Source organism: Microcebus murinus, chromosome 7 (assembly GCF_040939455.1).
Source record: "Microcebus murinus isolate Inina chromosome 7, M.murinus_Inina_mat1.0, whole genome shotgun sequence".
Lineage (NCBI taxonomy): Eukaryota > Metazoa > Chordata > Mammalia > Primates > Cheirogaleidae > Microcebus > Microcebus murinus.
The window spans coordinates 24,888,277-24,913,073 of NC_134110.1; the positions used below are offsets into that span (position 1 = coordinate 24,888,277).

The window sequence follows — 24,797 nt, forward strand, 5'->3', positions numbered from 1 at the left end:
AGCTATGGGTTTTCCATAAATATCCTTTACAAGCTGAAAAAGTTCCCTTATATTTCTTGTTTTCTGAGTGTTTTTTTTTTTTATCATGAAAGTGTGCTGGAGTTTGTCAAATGCCTTTTCTGCACAGTTGAGATGATCATGTGTTTTTTCTCTCTTCAGTCTATAATGTGATGTGTTATATTAATTGGTCTTATATTAAACCATCCTGGAGTGTGTATTTTAATTAAAACAGCCATAGCTGTGTGCTATTGAAAAATAGAACCTCCCTGTACTTTCATGAAATCCATGAACAATCTCATGCCCACCGTCAAACACCCACCCCAGGACAGACCAGGAGTCTTTGGCCCTGTAGTGGAAGTTCCCAAAGGAGATGATACTGAAAAGACATAGAATTTAGGCTTTTGTAGAGGTTAAGGACTAAGGGACGTTTGACATATATAGGTGGAGCTCTGTGGAAATGTTACTGCAGCAGCTAGTTTATGGTTTAAATGAAGTAATTGAAAAACAAATATATTGGTCTGCTACAAATGTATGAGTTAAATCCAGATGGAGCCTCTAGGTGGCAGGGGCTCATCATGTGCAAGTCAAGGCCAGATTTTGAGAATTGTGAATCATCTTAAAGAAATGAATGATCAGGCTTGGAGTTAACATTTTAAAAATAGCTCTCTGGGCCAGACATGGTGGCATCTGCTTGTGGTCCCAGGGCTTTGGGAGGCCAAGGTGGGAGGGTCACTTAAGGCCAGGAATCCATCCCTGCAATGAACTATGATCACACCACTGTACTCCAGCCTGAGCAACAGAGCGAGACCCTGTCTCAAAAAAAAACACAAAAAAAACAACTTCCTCATAAGACCCCATGCTGTACCACAGCACATAAAATCTGCTGCTTCTTTTGGAATAGCTCTCACAGCTCTGGGCTGCACATAGCTTCTCATTTTTATTGAATTGTAGTGGTTTTAAATTCTTTATTGGCTTGACTCATCTTTGTAATTAGGTGATAAAATTGATTTCTTTTTATGATTTTATTTTCCAAATGTATCTGTCTCCCACACCAACAGTACTGTCCTTCCCCACAGAGACTCTGGGTCTGGTCTCAGCTTTGCCCTATTTTCCACAGCCCTGAGCCCAGGGTCCCTCTCTGGGGGCTGGAGTATCTTTCTCTTTTCAAAAGTGTCTTAGGAGTTCTATGGTGACGTGGGATTATTGGGATCAGGATTTCTATGAGAAGCCCTGTTGGGATTTTTGGCTAGAATTGTGTTGAATTGTTGATTATTTTGGGAAGATAGACATTTTTATCATATAATCATGTATATGATATACAGTATTTATAAAGTATACAGTAGTGTACAGGAATGTCCTAGGCCTTCCTTCCCATTCATTCACCACTCACTCACTGACTCACCTGAGCAACTTTCAGGCTTGCAAGCTCCATTCATAAGTACACTAAACAGGTGTACCATTTTTGTCTTTTATATTATAGTTTTACTGTACCTTTTCTATGTTTAGATATGATTGGATACACAAACACTTACCATTGTGTTACAGTTGCCCACAGTATTCAGTACAGTAACATGCTGTACAGGTTTGTAGCCTAGGAGCTCCACGTGTAGTGGTTATACCTTCTAGGTTTGTGAAGTACACCCCATGATGTTTGAAAAATGACAAAATCACCTAAGAACACATTTTTTAGAACATGTCTCTGTCAGTAAGTGACATACAACTATGTAAAGTCTTCCTCATGTATGAAGATGGTATATTTTCCAATAAAGTTTTATATTTTTCTCCACAAAGGCCTTGCATAGTTTTTAAAGAGTATTTCCAAGTATTTTATCAATTTTATAGCTCTAGCTTTTATAAGTTATATCTTTTTCAAAGTCATACTTTCTGATTGTTACTGGCACATAAAAATCAACTTTTATGTATCAGTCTCGTTTTTTACACCTTTGCTGACCTTTGCTTAAACCTAAAGAGTCATTATCCAACTTCAGGATCTCCTATAATGCTAGCAGGTCTTTGAGAATGAGGCTGAGTGAAACCAGGGAGGGCCAGCACCCCATCCCAATACTACAGCCTGCGTCCTGCTGTCTCCATGATATGGTGACACCCTTTGTCAGGCTTGGGATGTTTTCTTCTATTTCTAGACTTTTTTTTTTTTTTTTTTTTTTTTTGAGACAGAGTCTCGCTTTGTTGCCTAGGCTAGAATGAGTGCCGTGGCGTCAGTCTAGCTCACAGCAACCTCAAACTCCTGGGCTCAAGCAATCCTTCTGCCTCAGCCTCCCAAGTGGCTGGGACTACAGGCATGTGCCACCATGCTCGGCTAATTTTTTCTATATATATTATTTGGCCAATTAATTTCTTTCTATTTATAGTAGAGACGGGGTCTCGCTCTTGCTCAGGCTGGTTTCGAACTCCTGACGTCGAGCAATCCGCCCGCCTCGGCCTCCCAGAGAGCTAGGATTACAGGCGTGAGCCACCGCGCCCGGCCTTCTAGACTTTTTAATTGTGAATGGATGTAGTATTTTACCAACTGTGTTTTTTGGAACTATTAATATTGGTATTGTGTATCAAATTTTGTATCCTCAAAGAGATATGAAGTCCTGCCTAGGTGCAGTGGCTCACACCTGTAATCCTAGCACTTTGGGAAGCTGAGATGGAAGCATCACTTGAATCCAGGAGTTCAATGATATGGTGAGCTATGATGATAATCACCGAACTGCATGCAACCTGGGTGACAGAGCAAGACATTGTCTCAAAAAAATATATATATATATATATCAAAAGAGAAGGAAAGAAGAAAAAAAAAGATGTGAAAGTCATAACCTCTAGTTCCTGTGAATGTGACCTTATCTGGAAATATGGTCTTTGTCTGGAAATACAGTTGTTGTAGGTAAAACTTGTTAAGGTTATGTCATACTGCAATAGTGTGGGTCTTTAATACAATATGACTGGTGTCCTTCTGAGAAAACAGCCATCTGAAGATAGAGACACCCAGGGAGAAGGCAGCTTTGTGACCCTGGAGTCAGGGATTGGAGTGATACATCTCCATGCCATGGGATGCCAGGGATTGCCAGCAGATACCAGAAGCTCAGAGTCAAGCTTGGGAAAGCTTCTCTGGCAAAGCCCTCAGAAGGAACTAACCCTGCTGCCACACCTGGATTTCTGACTTCTGGCCTCCAGAGCTGTGAGAAAATGAATTACTGTTGTTTTAAGGCACCCTATCTGATACTTTTTTATAGCAATCCCAGGAAATTATTACAACTGGCAGGGGTTTTTTTGGTTTTTTTTTTTGTTTTTTTGTTTTTTTGGTTTTTTTTTTGAGACAGAGTCTCACTCTGTAGCTCTGGCTAGAGTGCCGTGGCATCAGCCTAGCTCACAGCAACCTCAAACTCCTGGGCTCAAGCAATCCTGCTGCCTCAGCCTCCCGAGTAGCTGGGACTACAGGCATGCCCCACCATGCCTGGCTAATTTTTTCTATATATTTTTAGTTGGCCAATTAATTCTTTCTATTTTTACTAGAGACGGGGTCTCGCTTTTGCCCAGGCTGGTTTCGAACTCCTGACCTTGAGTAATCCACCCACCTCGGCCTCCCATAGTGCTAGGATTACAGGTGTGAGCCACCACACCCAGCCGGCAGTTTTTTTTAAATCTGTATTTCTTTCATTCCTGGGATATTCTGTCCTTGTAGTTTGTTATTTTGTTTTGTTTTTTCCTGAAACAGGATCTTGCTCTGTCACCTGGGTTAGAGTGCAGTGGTGTCATCTTAGCTCACTGCAACCTCAAACTCCTGGGCTCAAGGGATCTTCCTGCCTCGGCCTCTCAAGTAGCTGGGACTACCGGTGCAGGCCACCACACCTGGCTAATTTTTCTTTTTCTTTTTCTTTTTTTTGAGACAGAGTCTCACTCTGTTGCCTGGGTTAGAGTGCCATGGCATCAGCCTAGCTCACAGCAGCCTCAAACTCCTGGGCTCAAGCAATCCTGCCTCAGCCTCCCGAGTAGCTGGGACTACAGGCATGTGCCACCATGCCCAGCTAATTTTTTCTATATATTTCTAGTTGCCTAAGTAATTTCTTTTGATTTTTAGTAGAGACGGGGTCTTGCTTTTGCTCAGGCTGGTTTTGAACTCCTGACCTTGAGTTATCCTCCTGCCTCGGCCTCCCAGGGTGCTAGGATTACAGGTGTGAGCTACTGCGCTCAGCTAATTTTTCTATTTCTTACTCAGGCTGGTCTTGAACTCCTGGCCTCAAGCAGTCCTCCTGCCTCAGCCCCTCAAAGGCATGAGTCACAGCGCCTGGCCCCATATAATTTTTAAATAGATTTAGGTTGCTGTCATTTTATTTAGGATTTTTTTTTTCTCATGTTGATAAGTAAAGATGGCCTATACTTTCCTTCTTATTTTGTGTTTGACTTGGTTTCATATCAGCATTGGGAACATTTCCTCATTCTTCCATCCTTTGAGATATAATCTGTTCTGGGAGTGTATGACAAATGCACTTGGACGCCATCCAGGCCTGCTGGTTTTGTGTGAATAGATTTTTAACTACTGATTCAATTTCTTTAAGCTTGTAGGAATATTCAGGTTTTTCTGTACCTTGAATCAAAGTTAATAAAATGTTTTTCTATTAAATGGCCCATCTTATATAAGTTTACAAATATATTGGCATGAAGCTATTCATAGTGTTCTTTCTATTTTGAAATTTTCTACTTTTGTGTAACCACACTGTTTTCATTCCTGACGTGGTTTGTGTGCTCTCACTTGCGCATGTGCGCGTGTATGCTCGCTCGCTCGCTCGCGCGCGCTCTCTCTCTCTTTCATTTAGTTTTGTGAGGGATTTTCTATTTTATTAGTCTTTTTAAAGAACCACCTTTTGGCTTTATTGAGCTGTCTTTTGTATCTTTGCTCTTATCTTTATTTCCTTCCTCTTACCTTGTTTGAAATTATTTCTCATTCTTCTTCTAGCATCCTGCTTTGGAAGCTGAGCGCACTCATTTTCACTATTTCTTCTAAAGTGAATATTTGAGGCCATACATTTTCCTCAACATATTGCTTTAGTTTTATTACATAATTTTTGGTATGTAGAATTTAAATTGTTCAATTTTAAATACTTTCTGATTTTAATTATGCTTTATTCTTTGATTCATTTGTATTAATGATTTAGAAACATCTTTTTTATTTTTATTTAATTATTTTTTAAATTTTTATACTTTTTTTCTTTTTTAAATTTTTTTGTTTCTCCCCCCAAATATGACTTCATTAATAGAAACATCTTTATTTCCAAAACTGTAGTTTATTTTTCATTCTCTTTCTTGATTGCCAAATTAATTTCTTCTTGATCAGAAAGCATGATTTTTTGTGTGTGTGTGTGAGACTTGCGTTGTGGGCTAACCCATGGATTTTTGTAAATGATTTTATGACTGTTTCAGAAATAATTTGTAACCAGTTAGTTATAAATGTGAGGTTTTATGAAAAAACAAAAAGATGAAGAAGAAAAAATATTTAAATAAAAAAGAAAAGAAAAGAAAAAAGAAATAATTTGTATTCTCTTTTTGTTGCGCCCAGGGTTCTATGTGTATTCATTAGATCAAATTTGTTAATTGTGTTGATCAAGTTTCATACTAATTTTTCTTCTACCTGATCTTTCAATTCTGAAAGGTAAAGAAAAGGATGACAGATTTCTTGTCAGAAATAATGCAAGCCAGAGACAATGGAGTGGCAAAAAGAAAAAATCCTGTCAATCTAGAATTCTAGACCCAGCATATCTTTCAAAAATGAAAATGAAGGCCGGCTGCGGTGGCTCACGCCTGTAATCCTAGCACTCTGGAAGGCCGAGGCGGGTGGATTGCTCGAGGTCAGGAGTTCAAAACCAGCCTGAGCAACAGTGAGACCCCGTCTCTACTATAAATAGAAAGAAATTAATTGGCCAACTAATATATATAGAAAAAATTAGCCGGGCATGGTGGTGCATGCCTGTAGTCCCAGCTATTCAGGAGGCTGAGGCAGCAGGATCGCTTGAGCCCAGGAGTTTGAGGTTGCTGTGAGCTAGGCTGACGCCATGGCACTCACTCTAGCCTGGGCAACAAAGTGAGACTCTGTCTCAAAAAAAAAAAAAAAAAAAATGAAGATGAAGCCAGGTTTAATAACTTAATGTCTTTCTCTACTAATTTCATCATTTGTGTCAATTCTGGGTCAGGTTCAATTGATTAAGTTTTCTTATTACAGTTCATTTTGAGCAGGAACTTGAATCCTGTGAGGATAAGTTGTATCAGATACCAGGGGAGGTTGTCCCAGCAGAGGAAGCACCAGGTGCCACATCCCACAAAGAGAGAACACAGTGAGCCAGGAGGCCAGTACTGCTCTGAGGTGCCAAGGGAGCTGGCATTCCCAGACATCATACTAATTGTAGATGTTCATTTCATAATTTGTGATGATATTTTACAAAGGTGTGGCTGCATATGGACATCAGTGAGCAAATTATTTTAATTGAGCATATTGATTTTCGGAAGATATTTCTGTTAGATTTTTTCTGTTGATATTTGTCTTTTAGCATGTCATTTCATTGCAGATTAACCCTAACTGAATGTTAGGGAGCAGCTCCTCAATTGCAGTTAAATGGATTTAAACAAATTTCTCTGCCCTTGCACTTAAATGAAGGTATGAAAAGTTGTGCTGGATATGTATTCTGAGCTCAGAAAATATATCTGCTACAAATTTGTGTGGGAACGGAAATCTCACTTCTTGTTTTAATTTGACAGCATGGGAAGTAGATAGAGCACCTTGACATTACTTATGATTCAGACATTAGTTGTCATCAAAAATGACTTTACTGCAGTGTGTGTTTCACATTTAAGCACTGTGTGCCTTGTAATTTTAAGTTGAATTAATTAAGAAACATTATCAAATCTGCAACAAAAATTAATTTCCAAAACCATTCAGTGTTTGATGGTAGTTGAACAAGGTATTGCTCATTCAGAAAATTTTAATCTTGTCCCTAATTTAAAAAATTGCAATAAAACTTTACTACCACTAAACTGTTGAACTGCTGTGTGGTAGGGCAAGTCAGGTTATTCAGTTTCTATTTCTGACAAAAAATTCATGGAACTGTTGATGGCAAAGCCCATGACAGTGAATGAAGTTTACTGTTGACCCTATCATTTCAATAACTCATGATAGATTCCAATATTTTTCACAAAGTACCTACTAATGAATAATACAGTAAATAGCTATAGGCTTATATTTTCATATAACCTTAAATTTTCACAAGCTTTGTAAATGTGGCTACTTAAGCCTTTTTCTTATCCACACATATTCTAAACGTGATCAGTTGTAAAAATCTTAGCAGATTCTATTTCAGGTTGTACTGAATTAGTATTTTTCTCAACTTACTTGAAAATATCCTCTGCTGTAGTTGTTCTACATAGAAAGTTCATTGAGGCTAATTCTTCAGTCACTTCAAACTCAGCATTGACTCCTTTAATAAACAACAACTTAGCAGTATCCATAGTGTCTGTCTGCTCATCAAGACTCAAGGAGGACCACTGGGCCATAGGACTGTTACGTTGCTCTCACTGTCCTCAGCTCTGCAGGCAGCTAATCCTGTCAAAAGGCTAATGGTCTTAAGGAAGTTTATTTTCTTTAGACACATAGTTTTGGCTGCTGAAATCAACACAATTTAATTAGCTCATCATTGGAAAATAGCTTTCCCTGCTTGGATAACAAATGAGCCACTTTAAAACATACTTTAGGCCAGGCACAGTGAGTGGCTCATCGCTTGTAATCCTAGCATTCTAGGAAGCCAAGATGGGAGGATTGCTTGAGGTCAGGAGTTCAACACCAGCCTGAACAAGACCCTGTTTTTATCAGAAATAGAAAAAATTAGCTGGGAATGGTGCTGGTGCTGTAAGCTAGGCTGATGTCACGGCACTCCAGCCTGGGTGACAGAGCAAGACTCTGTCTCAAAAAAAAAAAAAAAAAAAAAAAACTTTAGTGTAGGGTCATTTTCATTTTTGTGAAGTAATTCTGTCTGCTGTGATAAGATATTTCATTTTAGAGTTTCTCGTTTTTTTTTTTCTCTCTTTTGCCTATAAGGAAATGGAAGTGGATAGAGTTTGAGTTCCATTGTGTAAGTTGGGAATATTATGATGAGTACTTGCTCTAGTAATGTTGACATAATGTTATTTTAGCACAGCTATAGTATCACTGCATAATGAACATTATCTCCATCTAATTCAATAGCACAGTAACCCACACTCCACTGGTCCTTCAAAGCATGACATTCAAGGTCCACTTTTATTGTTTTGACATATGGATAATAAAAACAAAATAGGCTGGGTGGGGTTGCTCACACCTATAATTCCCCGTACTTTGGGAGGCTGAGGCAGGAGGATCACTTGAGGCCAGGAGTTTGAGGTTGCAGAGAGCTATGACGACGCCACTGCACTCTAGCAGCCCAGACAACAGAGCGAGACCCTGTCTAACAAAATATTAAAAATATAATAAAATGTCACAGTATAATGCTAAACACTATCAAGTTACAGGTGCCTCCTTGTGATTTTCAGGGTTCCTAGCAGCAGTGTGAGCCTTGAGCACACCACTTCTGGTCTCCGTTGTGATGACTCACTGCCTCTATTGTGGAGCAAAAGCAGCCACAGGTGATACATGAGCAAATCCGCCTGTATTCCAATAAAATGCCACTAATTGACTTTGAAATTTGAATCTCATGTAATTTTCATGTCACAAAGTAATATTCAATATATTATTTTTTCCCACTATTAAAAAATATAAAAACCTCAGCTCAAAATAATCTTTAAAAAGTAAAAAATAAAACCATATAAATTGAAAAATATATAAAAAAGCATTCTTAGCTTACAGGCTGTACAAAAACAGGTAGTGGGCTAAACTTGGCTGTAGTTTCCTGGCCCTCGACTTAAAGTGAACTACAGCTTTTTCGTTGTGGCTGATCTGGAGGGCCCTGTGGTCAGCCCCTCTGCACCCCCACCCAGCTCACTGCCTCAGCACAGGGGCCTCCTTTCTGCCCCTTGGCCTTTTCCCTTGATTCCCTCTACCTGCTCCCCTGTTTCCTCCACTCTCTGCTCCAATGTCCCTCTCCAAGAGTTGTTCCTATCTCCCTAGTGGCACTCCCTGTTTTTAGTCCCACAGCCACCTGAGGTTCTAGATTATTCCATGGCAGATACCCTGGGACAGGTGCTCCATGGGAGTAGGAGTGTGTCTGCCACACACCTCACATCCCTACCCAGGCCCAGCACAGAGATGGTGTTCCAGCTCATCTGCACAGGTCTGGGGCAGAGATGACAGGGCCCAGACACAGCCCTGGGTGCTGGTGGCTGGAGGTGGGACTGGAGAGGGAGCTTCAGTGTGCCAGGGGCTCTGGGTACTGTGATGCTATCTGAGTCCAGCAGGAGAAGCATCCTCTGGTGTCTTGGAGTCCACAGTGCTTCCAGGATATTGAGGTGAAGGTGGCAGCCAGATGCAAAGCGGCTTCTCACATGTCCCCCAGTAGGTTATGTGTCCCCAGCTTGCGAGAAAGAGCCCTGCCCAGGCAGAGGGGCAAAGCTGCAGTGAGCACAGGGAGCCTGCAGAGTGGTTGGTGGCTGCAACTGTTGATGATGCCAGGTCCCCTTGGCTCTCACACAGGGCCTCAGTTGTCTTTTGGTGCCAGTCAGAAATAGCAGGAGGGACACAGCACTGATGATGTAGACGAGGGATCCTGTAGATGTGCTTGCATATGTCATTTTTCATATTTCCAGCTTTTTGTTTCATAGCATAATTATGTGTTTGAGGATATTGACCACCAATCAACGTCACACAACGTCACATTTACCAAATATGTATTCAACTTTTTTTTTTTTTTTTGAGACAGAGTCTCGCTTTGTTGTCCAGGCTAGAGTGAGTGCCGTGGCGTCAGCCTAGCTCACAGCAACCTCAAACTCCTGGGCTCCAATGATCCTTCTGCCTCAGCCTCCCGAGTAGCTGGGACTACAGGCATGCGCCACCATGCCCGGCTAATTTTATATATATATATCAGTTGGCCAATTAATTTCTTTCTATTTATAGTAGAGACGGGGTCTCGCTCTTGCTCAGGCTGGTTTTGAACTCCTGACCTTGAGCAATCCGCCCGCCTCGGCCTCCCAAGAGCTAGGATTACAGGCGTGAGCCACAGCGCCCGGCCCTGTATTCAACTTTTTAAAAAAAAACAATGACATTAAACATTTTTATTAGAGAAGCAATCACAGTAGTCATAGGAACTACATATAATTTCATAGAAAAAAATATATACCTACTTGTGGCATCTATTATAGGCTGAACATATCTAGTCCAAACTCCCAAATGCTCTAAAATCTGAAAATTTTTGAGCCCTAACTTGACATCACAGGCAGAAAATTCCACATCTCTCTTCATGTGATGGGTCACAGTCAAAATGATGTTTTATATGGCCGGGCATGGTGGCTCACACCTATAATCCTAGCACTCTGGGAGGCCGAGGTGGGAGGATCACTCACAGTCAGGAGTTCAAGACAAGCCTGAGCAAGAGTGAGACCCCCATCTCTATTAAAAATAGAAAGAAATTAGCTGTACAACTAAAAATATATAGAAAAAATTAGCCGGGCATGGTGGCACATGCCTGTAGTGCCAGCTACTCGGGAGGCTGAGGTAGGAGAATCGCTTGAGCCCAGGAGTTTGAGGTTTCTATGAGCTAGACTGATGCCATGGCACTCACTCTAGCCTGGGCAATAGAGTGAGACTCTGTGTCTTCCCCCCCCCCAAAAAAAAGTATTTTATTTACAAAGTTATTCAAAATATTATATAAAATTACCTTCAGGCTATGTATATAAGATGTATAAGAGACATAAATGAATTTCATATTTAGACTTGGGTCCCATCCCCAAAACAGCTTATTATATATGCACAAATATTTCAAACTCTGAAAAAACCTGAAATCTTAAACACTTCTGATCCCAAGCATTTTCAGTGTGGGATACTCAACCTGTATTAATTTTATGGTATATAGCCTTGCAGTTTTAAAAAATATTCTACAACATTCCAGCAGCTGCATTGTGTTTCATAGTATGAACAGTGTCCTCACCCAGTGCCTATGGTTAGACACATGATTCGTCTCCAGTCTTCTTGCTTTGTACAAAGTTTTTAATTCTTGTTTATTAACTTCTTATATATATTTGTGTCAATATTTGGGCTTTCTGTTATATTCCAGGATCTATTCCTCTACCACTACCACATTGTTTTAATTATACAGCTTTGTATCACTATTTATATGGAGTGATACAAATGATCTCTTCTGCCATTATCCTTTCTCAATTTTTCATACCAGTTTTTACGGGGGGGGGAGAGTGGTAAACTTTCTAAACATAAATTTTTATTAGAATTATATTCAACTTATAACTAATTTAGAAATAAATTATATCTTTATGTTTATTATTCTCCCACCTACCATTATGTGTTTCTCTGTTATATATTCAAGTCTTCCTTTATGTATCTCAATAAAACTTTATAGTTTTATTCATATTGATCCAACATATTTCTTGTTAATTTATGCCTAGGACTTTGTGTCATTTTTGTTATTGTTGCCATTCGAAGGTGAACTTGGGTTCCAACTGATACACAGAAAGCCTGTTGATGTCTTAGTTACTAAGTGAATACTACACTACTAGTGTCCCCTAGTACTGATAGTAGTTTTTCGGTTGATTCTCTTAGTTTTTCTAAGCTGACAGCTAATGATATTTTTTTTCTTTTTTTGAGATGCTTATATCTCTTGCTTTTTTTTTCTTATTGCATTGACTAGCACTTCTAAAACTGTATTATATAATGGTAGTGAGAATAAATCTTACACCAACCTTAATGAATATGCTTTCAGCCTTCTGCTACTGAGTATCATGAAGGCCTTGAGTTTAATATGGATATTCTTGATCGGGTTAAGTAAATTTCTTCTACTTCTGAACTACTGAGTTTTTAAAATCATGAATACATATTGATTTGATGTAAATGCCTTTTGAATATCTGTCAAGATAATTGCCCACTCAGTTCTTCATTTCACAGATATTGTTGAGTGCCTGTGGTGTTCCAAGTCCTAATGTCAGAAGCTGCAGTCTCCATAAGGGTATTTCTGACCATGCTTCCTTCTCAGGTCATCTCTCACATCTGGTTGAAGCTGTGATTCTCACTGACCCCATCACTGTGCCTTTTGAACAGTAGCCCTAGGTCCAATGGTTCAAGCTCCAGAATTCCAGGACAGGGGTAGTTGGTGTCCCAGCCTGTCCCACAGTCTCGGGATGGGCCACAGTGAGGCTGTCCCTGTTGGAAGAAGGCAGGCTGAGGGCAGAAGAAATACCCATTTGGACCAATGAAGCGATAGCTTTCTGCACTAGAGCCAGGATTGGGGTCATTACTAGGAAACTGAAGCAGCAACATCAAGATTCTTATGTCAGGGGAAGCCCAGTTATTTTAATTGTCCATATTTTTTAAATTATTGCATTTATGTTCATGTCATTTTTCATTTTGTTATATTTCAGTTCTTCACCACCAGGAGTGTTCCTTGAGAAGGACTATGAAATTTACCGGGATTACAGTGCAGATGGCCAGCTTCTTCACTACAGGTAGAACCTGCTGTCTTAGGCACGGCCCATCTGCTGATAAGAGGGTGGCTTCCTTGATGCATCGAGTATGGGTTAACTGGAGACCAGTCTAGCTCAGCAGGAAGCAGCTAGCGGGTGCGGCCCAGGACAGCTGCCTCCACTGGAGTACTGGGAAAGTCTGGAAGCTCCAGGCTTCTGGGGCCTGGGTACAGGCCACTTAGAACTGTCCCTGGATCCACAGGCATATCCTATCTTGGAAGAACCTTGCCACCACCTAGTTTAGGCAGCTGTGGAGCCCATGGCACTTCCCTCAGCCCCTGGTAGAGGAGCAAGGTCCTGGAGAGTCCTCAACATGTGGTCCCTCCCAGGCAGCACTTTCTAGGCCCAGTCTGGAGGATCAGTGTTAGTTATACGGAAGAGGGGGTGGCCTTTAGGTTCTCTCAGCTAGGTCAGCCTTGCAGAGCATTGGACCGTTCCAGAGACCACCCTCAGGACCCTGACACCTTCATGCTGGGTGGGTAGGGCCCTCCTTTGGCCTCCTGATACTGCCAGGCAGTCGCCTGGATTTCTCCCTCCTTGCCTTAGTGACCAGTTTCCTATGGGGGACGCAGGGCTCAGGGCAGAGTGCATTTTTTTATTTGTTTGTTTTTTCGAGACAGGATCTAGTGTTTTGCCCAGGCTGGTCAACTCCTGGGCTCAAGCAATCCTCCCACCTCAGCCTCCCAAGTAGGTAGGACTACAGGTGCTCACCACTGCACCCAGCTTGGGGTGCTATTTCTGTGGGTGGCTTGGGTGTCCCCACTGTGGGCCACCCAAGAGCAGTGTCACGACTGAGGAGAAATTAGAAGACCTGAGCAGGCTTTGGCAGTTTGTCCAGGTGAACAACTGAAGTATGCCAGTGTAACTAGGTTTGTTTGAGTTTGTATTTGCTAAACACCAGGCTGTGGAAGGAATTTAAGACCACTCTGGTCCCAGCAATGTGGCTATCTGATCATGGCCACATTTCACAGCCTTCCTATTCTTCTGTGTCCCCATCAGTTAGACAGGCCAAGCCAGCAGCTGACTCAGTGGTTCCTGCGAACTGACCAAGTTTGTAGAGGAGCCATCCTCGCTGCAGATCAGGTTGTAGCTTTGGTCACCAGACATTTTTTTCCCTGTGGACTGAGCAGCACCCTAGCAGACTGAGGTAGCTGCACCTTTTATGGTGCATATGTCCACCTGTTTTTTGGTGGCCAACACTGCCACCCCTAGGGTGCCATTGCCCCTCAAAGCCAATGTTCACTGGTGGTATCTCCAATGTCTTCTACAGGCTTTGGGGAAGTAGGTACACCACACCACTGCAGGTGTCAGGTAAAGTGAAAAGGATCTTCTGGGCCTTCCTGGCTATATTGGGGGTGGGTGGCAGGTCCAGAGCTGAGCCCACCCCAGCGTCCTGTCCCCCCAGACCACTCTGGTAGCTGCTTCTTTTGGCCCCATGGAGCCACATCTAGCTGCACAAGCTGACTCACCAGGTCCTGGTGTCCACTGAGGTCCAAGGATCTTCTTTGATTGAGGTCCCTGGGCCCCTCTGCCACTTGGTGGCTGCACTTGCTACAGCTGCTGCCTTGTGTGTTCTGCCCCTCTGAGCACTCACTGCCTTGCATCTTGCTGATGATTCCACTTGAGGATCCCACTGGGACCACTCTTGCATCAGTCTGTTGACAGTGTGAGTGGCTGCGTTTCTGGGTTGTCAGCTAAGGATTGGAGATAGAGACTATAAGCCCACACTGAGCTCTGTGGGACCTCTGTATCCTGCAACTCAGTTGGTGGCAGGGGCATGCCACCTTGTTGACCGCCTAGCCCAGCATGTCTGCTGTGAGTGCCACCCCAGCCTGAGGGATACTTCCTGCCTTCAGCCAGTGTGGTCTGTTCTAGTCCAGTTGGGGGCTACTCTGTGCCAGGCAGCTCAGCTACCCTCCTACCCCTCCACCCACTGCTGTTGTTGTCCTCATCACTAAGACCATGGGACTGAGTTCCTGAGATGTCTGGAGGAAGAGACTGGGTCCACAGGAGGGGTGCCAGCTGGAGTACAAGAGCAAGGCCTTGCACTCAGTGAGGTTTCTGCATCCTAGGCTGACACCTATATTTTTAACAGGGAGGGTGGAGCAGGTGAGGGAAGTACATGGTCAGACTCTGTCCTGACTCATTCTCAGTCCTTTTTGCTGAGAATCTATAACCTCTCTGTGTTCTCACGATGAACAGAGGTGGGACTTGCACTCACCAGATCATCAATTGCTTGAAAGCAGGCCTGTGTGTGCCCAACTGAATCTGCCAAGCAAGTTCTTATCATCCAAGTCTCATGTTCTATGGCTTCTGGAAAGGGAAGTTTTTTCCCTGGGGGGGTCTTAGTGAGAGGGCCCGCTGCATAGCTTGGGCAGACCCAAGCAAGGTTACAGAAGGTGACGACATACCCAGGGCAGAGTGCTGTATGTGCCAGGGTCCGGTGCAGAACTCTTTTGAGGGAGTACCTGGCTGGACTCCCACCAGGGCCTGCGGGAGTATCAGCTGCCACCACCTTACAAGTGCTTCCAAAAAGTGAGGGAGGGGGCTGGTGCCCAGCCGCACCCCTGTCCCACTGGCCTGCAGGAAGGGACTGGAGCCAGCCAGGGCCTGCTGGGCTCCAGAGGCCTGGACGGCCATTCTGCACCCCAAGCATGCCTGGTGCTTCCTTTCATGAGCCATCCTCAGTGTAGAAGATCAGCATGATGTCATGTGGGATGGCAAGAAATAAAGCCCCTGTGAGATCAATTGTAAAAGAAAGCCAGAAGCGGATGCAGTCCAGAGATGCAATAAAGGCCGCCCCAGCCAGTCGAGCAAATGGCTTCTAGTGCTGTCTGCTCGTTGGGATAAAAAAAAAAGTGCCTGCTTAATATCAGCATTCAGGTGTTCAAATGAAGAGATTACATCTAGATCTGCAGCTGAAAATGGAGTTGCCTGAGCTCACTCTCCCTGCGATTCTCCAGGACCTTCCCAGGTTATAGTCACCACCCTGTTTTCACATCTTGTGCAGTGCCGTCTTTGTGATTCCACCCGTGGGCGCACATGGGCTTTGTGTTTCTTGTAGTGGAGAGCGGAAGTTCTGGGTGTAGAGCTCCCGCAGTGACATCTCATGCCCCGAGTAGGAGCAGCACTGGGGATAGAGGGTCAGTGGATTTGAGAAATATTTAGAAGGCGAAGTTGGCAGGATATGGGGAAAATGTGAGGGAGACAAGCAGGCCAACATGCAGTGCTCTAGCCAGAGTGTCCATAGTGTCCCACCAGTAGTGAGAGCGGGCCTGCGTGCCAGCACGTCAGCAGCACGTAGCTTTAGGAGTCGGTGCACTCACCCAGCCAGGGCAGGATGCACAGGGAAAGCTGACCTCCACAGACAAACCTGAGAATGGGGTCTTCAGGGAGAAGGGGATGCAGGAGGAAGCCTGTCCAGGATCGGCTGTGCCTCAACGACTGCTGGAGGCTGCTGGGCAGGGATGGCAGTGAGGACACCCCTGGCATCAGTGGGTGTGGGGGCTCAGGGTGACCCAAGCACTAAGGAAGGAAATTGTTTTTCAAACATAATTTCAAATGTATGGGTGCTTCTGGTTCTGTGTGAGCGTAACCGTATCCACACTTACCAATTTTGGTGCAGAGATTATCTTTTTTTTTTTTTTTTTTGAGACAGAGTCTCACTCTGTTGCCCAGGCTAGAGTGCTGTGGCATCAGCTTAGCTCACAGCAACCTCAAACTCCTGGGCTCAAGCAATCCTTCTGCCTCAGCCTCCCGAGTAGCTAGGACTACAGGCATGCACCACTATGCCTGGCTAATTTTTTCTATATATTTTTAGTTGGCCTATTTTTAGTAGACGGGGTCTTACTCTTGTTCAGGCTGGTTTCGAACTCCTGACCTTGAGTGATCCGCCCGCCTTGGCCTCCCAGAGTGCTAGGATTACAGGCATGAGCCACCACACCCAGCTGGTACAGAGATTTTCTTCTGAAACCCACAACATGTTCACCTTGTTCTTAGGCATCCCCACACCGCTGCAGAGAGGCACTCTGGCTTTGGTGTTGTTTCTGGTTTTGTGCAGTGTACTCAATTCTTCCTTTGAAAATAGGCCCTGGGAGAAATGGCCTGCAGGACTCTGAGCTGAATCAAGCCATTGTCCCTGCCCTGCCTGCCTGACTTCTAACATCTCCAGGTTTTCCAGCTTCCCTTGTGGTTTGAAAATGTCCACTAAATACCCTGTATTGGGGGTGGCTGATTCCATTTGGTTTAGAGATGGGGAGAAGGTCTCTTGCCCTGGTGCCTCCACCCTATGGAGCTCTGGTACAAGAGTTAGAGAAGGGATAAGGAGGAGAAGTTTGTGTTTGGGGAGTGTGAGGAGAGAGAGCTCCATGGTCCTACGTGCCCCTGGAGAGATGGGATGACCTGTACTCAGGAGGACCTGGGAGGCCAGCTGGGGAGCCTGGGCTGTGTGGAATGGGCAGACACATCCCAGGAGGAAGCCTGGCAGGCAGCTGAGGGCACAGAGCCATTGAGGCTGCCCAAGGTCCCCAGGGGTAGGGGGCAGCAAGCTCAGCCAATAGACAAGAATGACAGTGGGCAGGGCCTGGGCCTGGATATGAGGCCTGAGGAGCTGAGATAGGCAGTGCAGTGGGGTCGGGGAAACACAGGTGTGAAGCTATAGAAAGGTCTGGCAGGACTCAGGAGCTTCCCTGCCTGGACTGTGGAAGGGAGAATGAGGCAGGTTGGTGAGAGAGGCCTCAGGAGACATGCTGGGCATCCATGGGGTGTGGTCTCTGGGCCTCTTGGTGTGTCCCCATCTGTGACATGTAGCCCATGACTCAGGTGCCCTGCATGGGCCTTGGGCCTACTTTAAGGAGGTGCTCAGCACAGGGACCTGCAGCCAAGCAGGCCTTGCCTCCCCTCCTCATGGTTTGCATGGCCCATTTCCTCCGTCTTCTGCCCTGACTGGGCAAACTACTCTCAGTTAGTTCCCTGAATAGAGTATGTTGTCTGACCAGCAAGCCTTTCAGTGACACTCACCCCCACCCTCCTTGCATCCTGCAACTTGTCCTATCTCAGGGACCCCGGCTGACAGCTGGGGAGGTACCTCCTTAGGCCACAGCCCAGCACCTGTGTGGTTGAGTGTCGGCTGCGGCCGGCCCAGCATGGGAGGCTAAGGCAGTATCTGTTGAGTGGTAAATAGAATCACAGATGTGCAAAAATAAAGGTTAAAATTTACTGAGTGTTTTCTATGTGTCCTGAGCTAAGGACTTTATTATATATGCATTGTGTTATTGAATCTTCATAATAACTGATGAGGAAACTGAGACAGAAAGATGTTGAATGAAACCTAATTCTGTCTGAATTTGCAGGGTGAAATAAAACAAAAAAAGAAGAAGAAATAATTTAAGTTTTAAAAAAAGAAAGAAAGAAAGAAACCTACGCCTGTAGCAGGGAGCAACAGGTGGTGTTCAGTCCCCGATCTCTTGGGCTCCAGAGCCTTTCACACCATGTCTTTCCAGACAGTGGAGAGGTTGATGCTGTGGCGAGCCCTCGGGGAACTTGCTCCACTGCCCCCTCCACCTGGTTGGCCCCTGGTGGCAGATAGGAGTAGCCTCCAGCAGCCAAGAGGAGAAATCCCAGGAACAAGCACCCTGGCCATGCCTCACCCACCACCCAGGTGTTGAGGAATTGTAGCCTTATCTAGAGAGACCCAGTATCAGGCAGGGACAGAAGCAGCAGGACCAGGGGCAGCTGTTCCAGGCAGCAAGGACCGAGAAACGGCTGACAGATGGTTCCCAGGGAGGCAGGGTGGCAAGGATGCTGTGGGGCCAGGCTCCACCACTTCCCCTGAGTAACCATGCCTGTCCACTCCCCACACAGGACCTCCTCGCTCCGGTGGAATTCAGGCACCAAGGAGCGTGTGCTCATAAAGGTGGCTGACCGTGAGCCCAGCTTCCTTGCCCCCCAGGGCAATGGCTACCCCCCAGACAGCCAACCTGGGGGCCGCTCCCGCAGACCTTCTGGCAGCCAGCACTCACCCAACCTGCAGACCTTCTCCCCAGAGGCCGACGGCACCGTCTTCTTCCCAGAAAGGAGGCCATCCCCCTTCCTAAAGAGGGCCGAGCTCCCGGGGAGCTGTTCCCCACTGCTGGCCCAGCCCCGAAAACCCTCCAGTGACTCTCAGCCCTCCTCCCCACGCTATGGCTATGAGCCACCTCTGTATGAGGAGCCCCCAGTGGAGTACCAGGCTCCCATCTATGACGAGCCCCCAATGGACGTGCAGTATGAGGCTAGTGGGAGCTTCCAGGCCAGCTCACCCCAGAGGTCACCGGGACGAAAGCCCCGTGCCTTCCTGCCATCGTCCAAGCAGGCTCCCCCTTCACCCTGCCAGCAGCTAGTGCTCACCAAACAGAAGTGCCCAGAGCGCTTCATGAGCCTGGAATACAGCCCCGCGGGCAAGGAGTACGTGCGGCAGCTGGTGTATGTGGAGCAGGCCGGCTCCAGCCCCAAGCTGCGAGCCGGCCCCCGGCACAAGTACACCCCCAACCCTGGGGGCGGCTCCTACTCCCTGCAGCCCAGCCCCTGCCTGCTAAGGGACCAGCGACTGGGTGTCAAGTCTGGAGACTACAGCACCATGGAGGGGCCCGAGCTACGGCCTGGCCCAGTGCACACACCACTGCCGCAGGCCCAGGAGGACACCATGTCCTGGTCTAGTCAGCAGGACACCATGTCATCCACTGGTTATTCTCCAGGCACACGCAAGAGGAAGAGCAGAAAGCCCTCTCTGTGCCAGGCCCCTAACACCCCTGCCACTGATGGCCCAGGGGACCTACTCCGAGAGCAGCCCCTGGCAGAGGAACGGCCCTCCTGTGGGCCCAGCCTCATCCCAGTGAAGCGCACAGAGGGCGAGGCGGATGGGGTGCGGGGCACTGCTGAGCCCTTCCTGGCACAGGCACGGCTGGCCTGGGAGGCACAGCAGGTCCACTTCCACATGAAGCAGAGGAGCAGCTGGGATTCCCAGCAGGACGGCTCGGGCTATGAGAGCGATGGCGCCTTGCCACTGCCCATGCCCGGGCCTGTGGTGCGCGCCTTCAGTGAGGACGAGGCCCTAGCCCAACAGGAGAGCCGGCACTGGAAGAGAAGCACCTTCGAGAAGCTCGGCTTTCCCCAGATCCTACTCGAGAAGAGCATCTCTGTGCAGACCAATCTGGCCTCACCGGAGCCTTACCTCCATCCCTCACAGGTGAGGGGCACCATGGCGAGGTCAGGGATCCCCAAGGCCACCAGCTCCTCAGGCCGGCCCAAGAGCTTGGGGACAGCATGCGGGACAGGGGGATGGGTAGCAGGCCAGGCTCAGGTGTTTCTGGCGCCCATGATGTTAGTGTGGCACATAGTGGTCCTAGTGCCTGGCATCTCGAGGCCCTAAGCACACCAGTGGGCTGTGAGGACACAGCCAGCGAGCCCACCCCGAATCCTCCACAGAGGGTGACCTGGGGCTCTGAGGCAGGCTCTTCGGGTCACTTGGAGCTGAGGGCATGCCCTGACTGCAAGCTGCAGAAACACAGAGGCCATAGCAGACTGGGAGGGCAACCTCCTGACACTGTGCCTGGGCCCTGAGGAAAGGAGCAGCTGGCGCATCAGACGCCCTATGGTGGTTCTTAGAGCCAGTCTCCGGGTGGGGCCCTCCCCAGGCAGGAAAGGCTGCTAAAGAGGCTGGCCCTGGGGATCCTGGGGTGTTGTAGCCACAGCTGGAGCCGGAGCAGAGGCCCACCCTAGCATGCTCCCCAGTGGTGCCAGGAGCAGGTGTGGTGCAACCCATTGGCACCTAGATGTGGCTCTGTCCAGCAGCTCAGTGCCTGAGCATCAGTGTCAAAGGTCCTCCCTCCTGGAGACCTCCAGGCCCCCAGGACTCCATGTGCTCTGACGCCCTTGTTTTCACTTCCTGACCCTCACTGATCACACCAGGCTGCTACAGATACAGGAAGCTGAGGCTTAGGGCAGGCTTGGTGTCTACTGGGTCTGGCTAGTGGCCTAAGGGACAGGGAAGGTGGAGTAAGAATCCAAAGGGCCTCCTAGAGTGGAGGCGGCCTGCCTCAAGAGCTGCCACATGGCCTTAGTGACCCTCCAGGCTGCATAGCTCAGAGCAGCTTCCAGTCAGTGTTTCTGTCCACTGCTTGTGACATGGGAAGAGGACAGGACAGAGAGGCTCAGGCCACATAGGTCAAGGTCCTCCGAGAGCAACACAGAGAGGGAGGGTCCTCCTGGAGGACCAGCTCCCAGAGTAAAGGTGGAAAGAAGGGTCTCAGAGTCATATGGATGCCAGGAGAAGTGGGATTGGGAACTAGACACTGGCCTTATGCAGTGCAAGTTGCAGTTTCCTGCCCCTAAAGGACGCTAGCACTTCCTTAGGAGACAGCAGCATGAGATCAGCCCCAGCCTGGGGATGGATCCTGATGCCTTCCTCTCCACCCTGCCATCAGCTGGGTCACTGGGCTCCCTGACAGCATTGCTGTTCTGGCTGCTCTGCCTCACCGGGCCCCCTCCTGGACCTCCCACCTCAGGCAGCCTTGTGGTGAGCAGGGCAGCCTCTCACCTGGCTGGATCAGGTGGGGCCCCCAGCACATACCTCTGGGGCTGTGGTCAAAGTGGCCAGCTGCCCAGCCCACTCCCAGCCCCTAATGGCTCAGCTCCATTTGTCCTTCTCAGTCTGAGGACCTCGGTGCCTGTGCCCAGTTTGAGAGCAGCCGGCAGAGCCGCAGTGTGATGCCCAGCTCCAGCTGCGTCTTCCCCACCTTCACGCTGCGCAAGCCCTCCTCGGAGACAGACATTGAGAACTGGGCCTCCAAGCACTTCAACAAGCACACCCAAGGCCTCTTCCGGCGGAAGGTGTCCATTGCCAACATGCTAGCCTGGAGCAGCGAGTCCATCAAGAAGCCCATGATTGTGACCAGCGACCGGCACGTAAAAAAGGAGGCCTGCGAGCTATTCAAGCTCATCCAGATGTACATGGGCGACCGGCGGGCCAAGGCGGACCCACTGCACGTGGCCCTGGAGGTCGTCACCAAGGGCTGGAGCGTGCAGGGCCTGCGGGACGAGCTCTACATCCAGCTGTGCCGGCAGACCACTGAGAATTTCCGCCTCGAGAGCCTGGCCCGTGGGTGGGAGCTCATGGCTATTTGCCTGGCCTTCTTTCCACCCACGCCCAAGTTCCACTCCTACCTGGAGGGCTACATCTACCGGCACATGGATCCTGTCAACGACACCAAAGGTAAGGCCCAGTGTGCAGGACCCTTGGCACCTCCAGGCTCTGCTGCTAGCTCAGGTAAGGGCTGTGGAAGGCTCCTGGTCTGTGCCAGGCAGCACCTAGACAGGTCCTGGCAGCCCCAACACAGGGCCTGCCACACATGAGTGCCATCTCTGAGAAGATGCACATGTCTCCTGAAAAACCCCACACCTGGGTTTCTGCTGGGACTTGGGCATTGTTGGGGGCCCTGAGAAGAGCCCCAGGCCATCCTGGCAGCGAGAAGGACATGTGGCCTCAGTGTCTTGGCCAGCCAGTGTCCACTCTGCTCCAAGCAGAGTGATCACCCTCCGTGACACGGACAAGGCAGCAGTGGTTAGGCACCTGTGTGCTTGCTGCACTTGCTTTCTGCTCCTGCAGCGTAGGGGTGGTGACCACTTGGTGAGACTCAGGCCATCTGGGTCTTGATGGGGCATGCTGGCAGAAAGCTCCTGTGAGCAGGTCGAGTGTGATGGTGGGCTTGTTGTGTCCAGGTCTAGTGATACCTGAGCTGCCCCAGGGGTTAGAAGTTGGAGCCAGCCACTTGTTTATAGCTACCTAGGGCCATTTAGGAGGCCATGTTGTGCCTGGGGCTCCCGTAGCTGATATTCTAGGTTGGTCTGGGCCTGGGCCATGGTCCTGTCAGCCAGGCAGCTCCTATGCAGCTAATCTAGTAGCCAGACTGAGCCCCTGGCTGGGCAGAGTGAGCACAGGGCAGCCCCACAGGCAGCTGCGTGTCTGTGGCAGGCCATCCACCCCAGTGTCATGGGCATCTACAGGGCACAGCCAGGGAACCAACACACAGACACAGGTACACACCTGTATACACACAGACATGCCCTCAGGTCAGTCATGCACAGACTGCTCTGTTGCAATGAGAGTCCACCCTGGTCAGGCCTTTGCCTCTGCAGAGATTGAGCCTCTGGTCAGGGCCTTGCCCCCCACCCAGGTGTTGAGGGAAGTAGCCGCCCCACTGCTGTGGGGCCAGGGTGTGGACTTACAAAGGTAGGGTGGAGGCTACAGGGCTGTGGCAGGTCCTGCAGACAGTGCATCAGGCATAGGCACCGTCCAGCATACCAGCTGTTTGTGGGAGCTTTTGGAACTTTTCCAAAGTTTGTGGGAGGTTTTGCGCTTTTCAACACAACATCACAGCAGAGGCAGTGGCTGGCTGTGGAGGATGTGCATGGAGTACCGGAGCCAAATGCTTAGCATCCTGCATCTGGCCCTGGGGCTGTGTTCCTGTTGGCATCATAGTTCACCTTCTCAGCCTCTTCCAGAGGGGCCTTGAAATGAGATGGAGGCTGTGGAAATGTGTCTCCACTGCTCAGCACAACACTTGGCCCAAAGCGGGCTCCCTGAGTGTAAGCAAGTGAGTAGTTAGGGCTGCTGACCAGCACATGTGTGGCTGGACCATACACGCTGGCTGGGGCTTCTTAGGGGAGTTTGTGTTCCAGGCCACATTTCGGGGGGGCGAGCAGGACATTGCACTTTACACAGAGGTTTGTGTGCCTTTGTCCTGATATCTTACACCCATGGAGTCCTGGCTGGCATGTACAGGGGAATCAGGGCTCAGGCTTGGTGCCATGGCTTCAAAGACCCCCTGTAAGGCAGATGAGATCTGAAAGCACCATATGGGCCAGGGCCTTGGGTCTGGGGCTCTGTGTGGTCCCACCAGCAGATGGCCTGTGTCCAGACTGCCGCAGTGGGGCACCCTCACAGCTAGAACCCTACAGCCTGTAGTCTGCAGCCACAAGATCCACTCCTAGATTCATCTGTCAGAGACCCTGCTTGGCCCTGAGTCGAGACGAGAGGCCTCTACCTCCAAGGTGTTAGTCCCTTCTCAGATGGGCCTCACACTCCAACCAGCCCCTGTCCCTGGAAGGCACCACTTTTCACATGCAAGTAACATTGGTCAGAAAGACAGGCCCCATCAGCGCGAAGATGTAGTCTGTGCCCTGGAGACCTTAGAAAAAGAAAATTGCAACCCACAGGAATAGGGCACCTTTGTGGGGACACATGGTGGGTGAGGGATAGAACTGAGCCTGGCTACCATGCCTGGTGCATTGCCCTCAACCACCTGCTTGCCTCAGCCTCAGAAACTTCTGGTTTGACTCATCCACCAGCATCTGTGTGTCCTCCACTGTGTGGTCACCACCCCCAGGGACCAAGGCACCGTGAGGTGAGCCCCAACTTAGCCTGTCTCACGTGTGGCTGCACCTTTTTGCCAGGCACCAGCAGGGGGTCTCCTGGTTTGTGCCCAGGACCTCCCTCAACAGTCCCTGGACAGAGACATCAAGGCACACTTGGTGGCTACAATAGACTTCACTCTATCACCTGTTCCACAAAGGTAGAACCTGTTCCACTACTATATGAGCACTTTGGAAGGCTGCAGACCCTGAGGGCTTTTATGTGCTGCTCAGCTGCATGCATTCAACAAGACTTCCTGGTATCCAGTTCCTGATGACAGATTGAACATGCACAGTGAAGATTGAGAACAAAGAAAGATGAATATAAATAAAATAAAAAAAAAAAACAATAGTGAAGGAATCTTTAGAAGGTTAAAAAACAACCCACAAAGGAATGTTAAATGGTACAGCCACTATGGAAAATAGTATGGTGATTCCTGAAGTAATTAAAAATAGAGGCCAACTGCATTGGCTCACACCTGTTATCCTAGCTCTGTGGGAGGCCGAGGTGGGAGAATCACTTGAGCTCAGGAGTTCAAGACCAGCCTGAACAAGAGCAAGCCCCTGTCTCTACTAAAATATAGAAAAAATTAGCCAGGCATGGTGGCGAGTGCCTGTAATCTCACCTACTTGGGAGGCTGAGTCGGGAGGATTGCTTAAACCCAGGGGTTTGAGGTTGCTGCACTCTAGCCCAGGCAACAAAGCCA

General features: G+C 47.9%; 1 protein-coding gene across 2 annotated transcripts in view; it reads left to right on the plus strand.

The window, feature by feature from the left end:
- Nucleotides 1–24,797, plus strand: part of ARHGAP39 (Rho GTPase activating protein 39) — a 131,909-nt gene that overhangs the window by 89,894 nt on the left and 17,218 nt on the right. For both annotated transcript variants that reach the window (XM_012760020.2, XM_012760023.2), the window contains exons 4-6: nt 12,541–12,624; nt 18,505–19,867; nt 21,331–21,892. In XM_012760020.2, the coding sequence (XP_012615474.2) occupies nt 12,541–12,624; nt 18,505–19,867; nt 21,331–21,892 (2,009 nt within the window). The remainder of the gene's footprint in view (nt 1–12,540; nt 12,625–18,504; nt 19,868–21,330; nt 21,893–24,797) is intronic.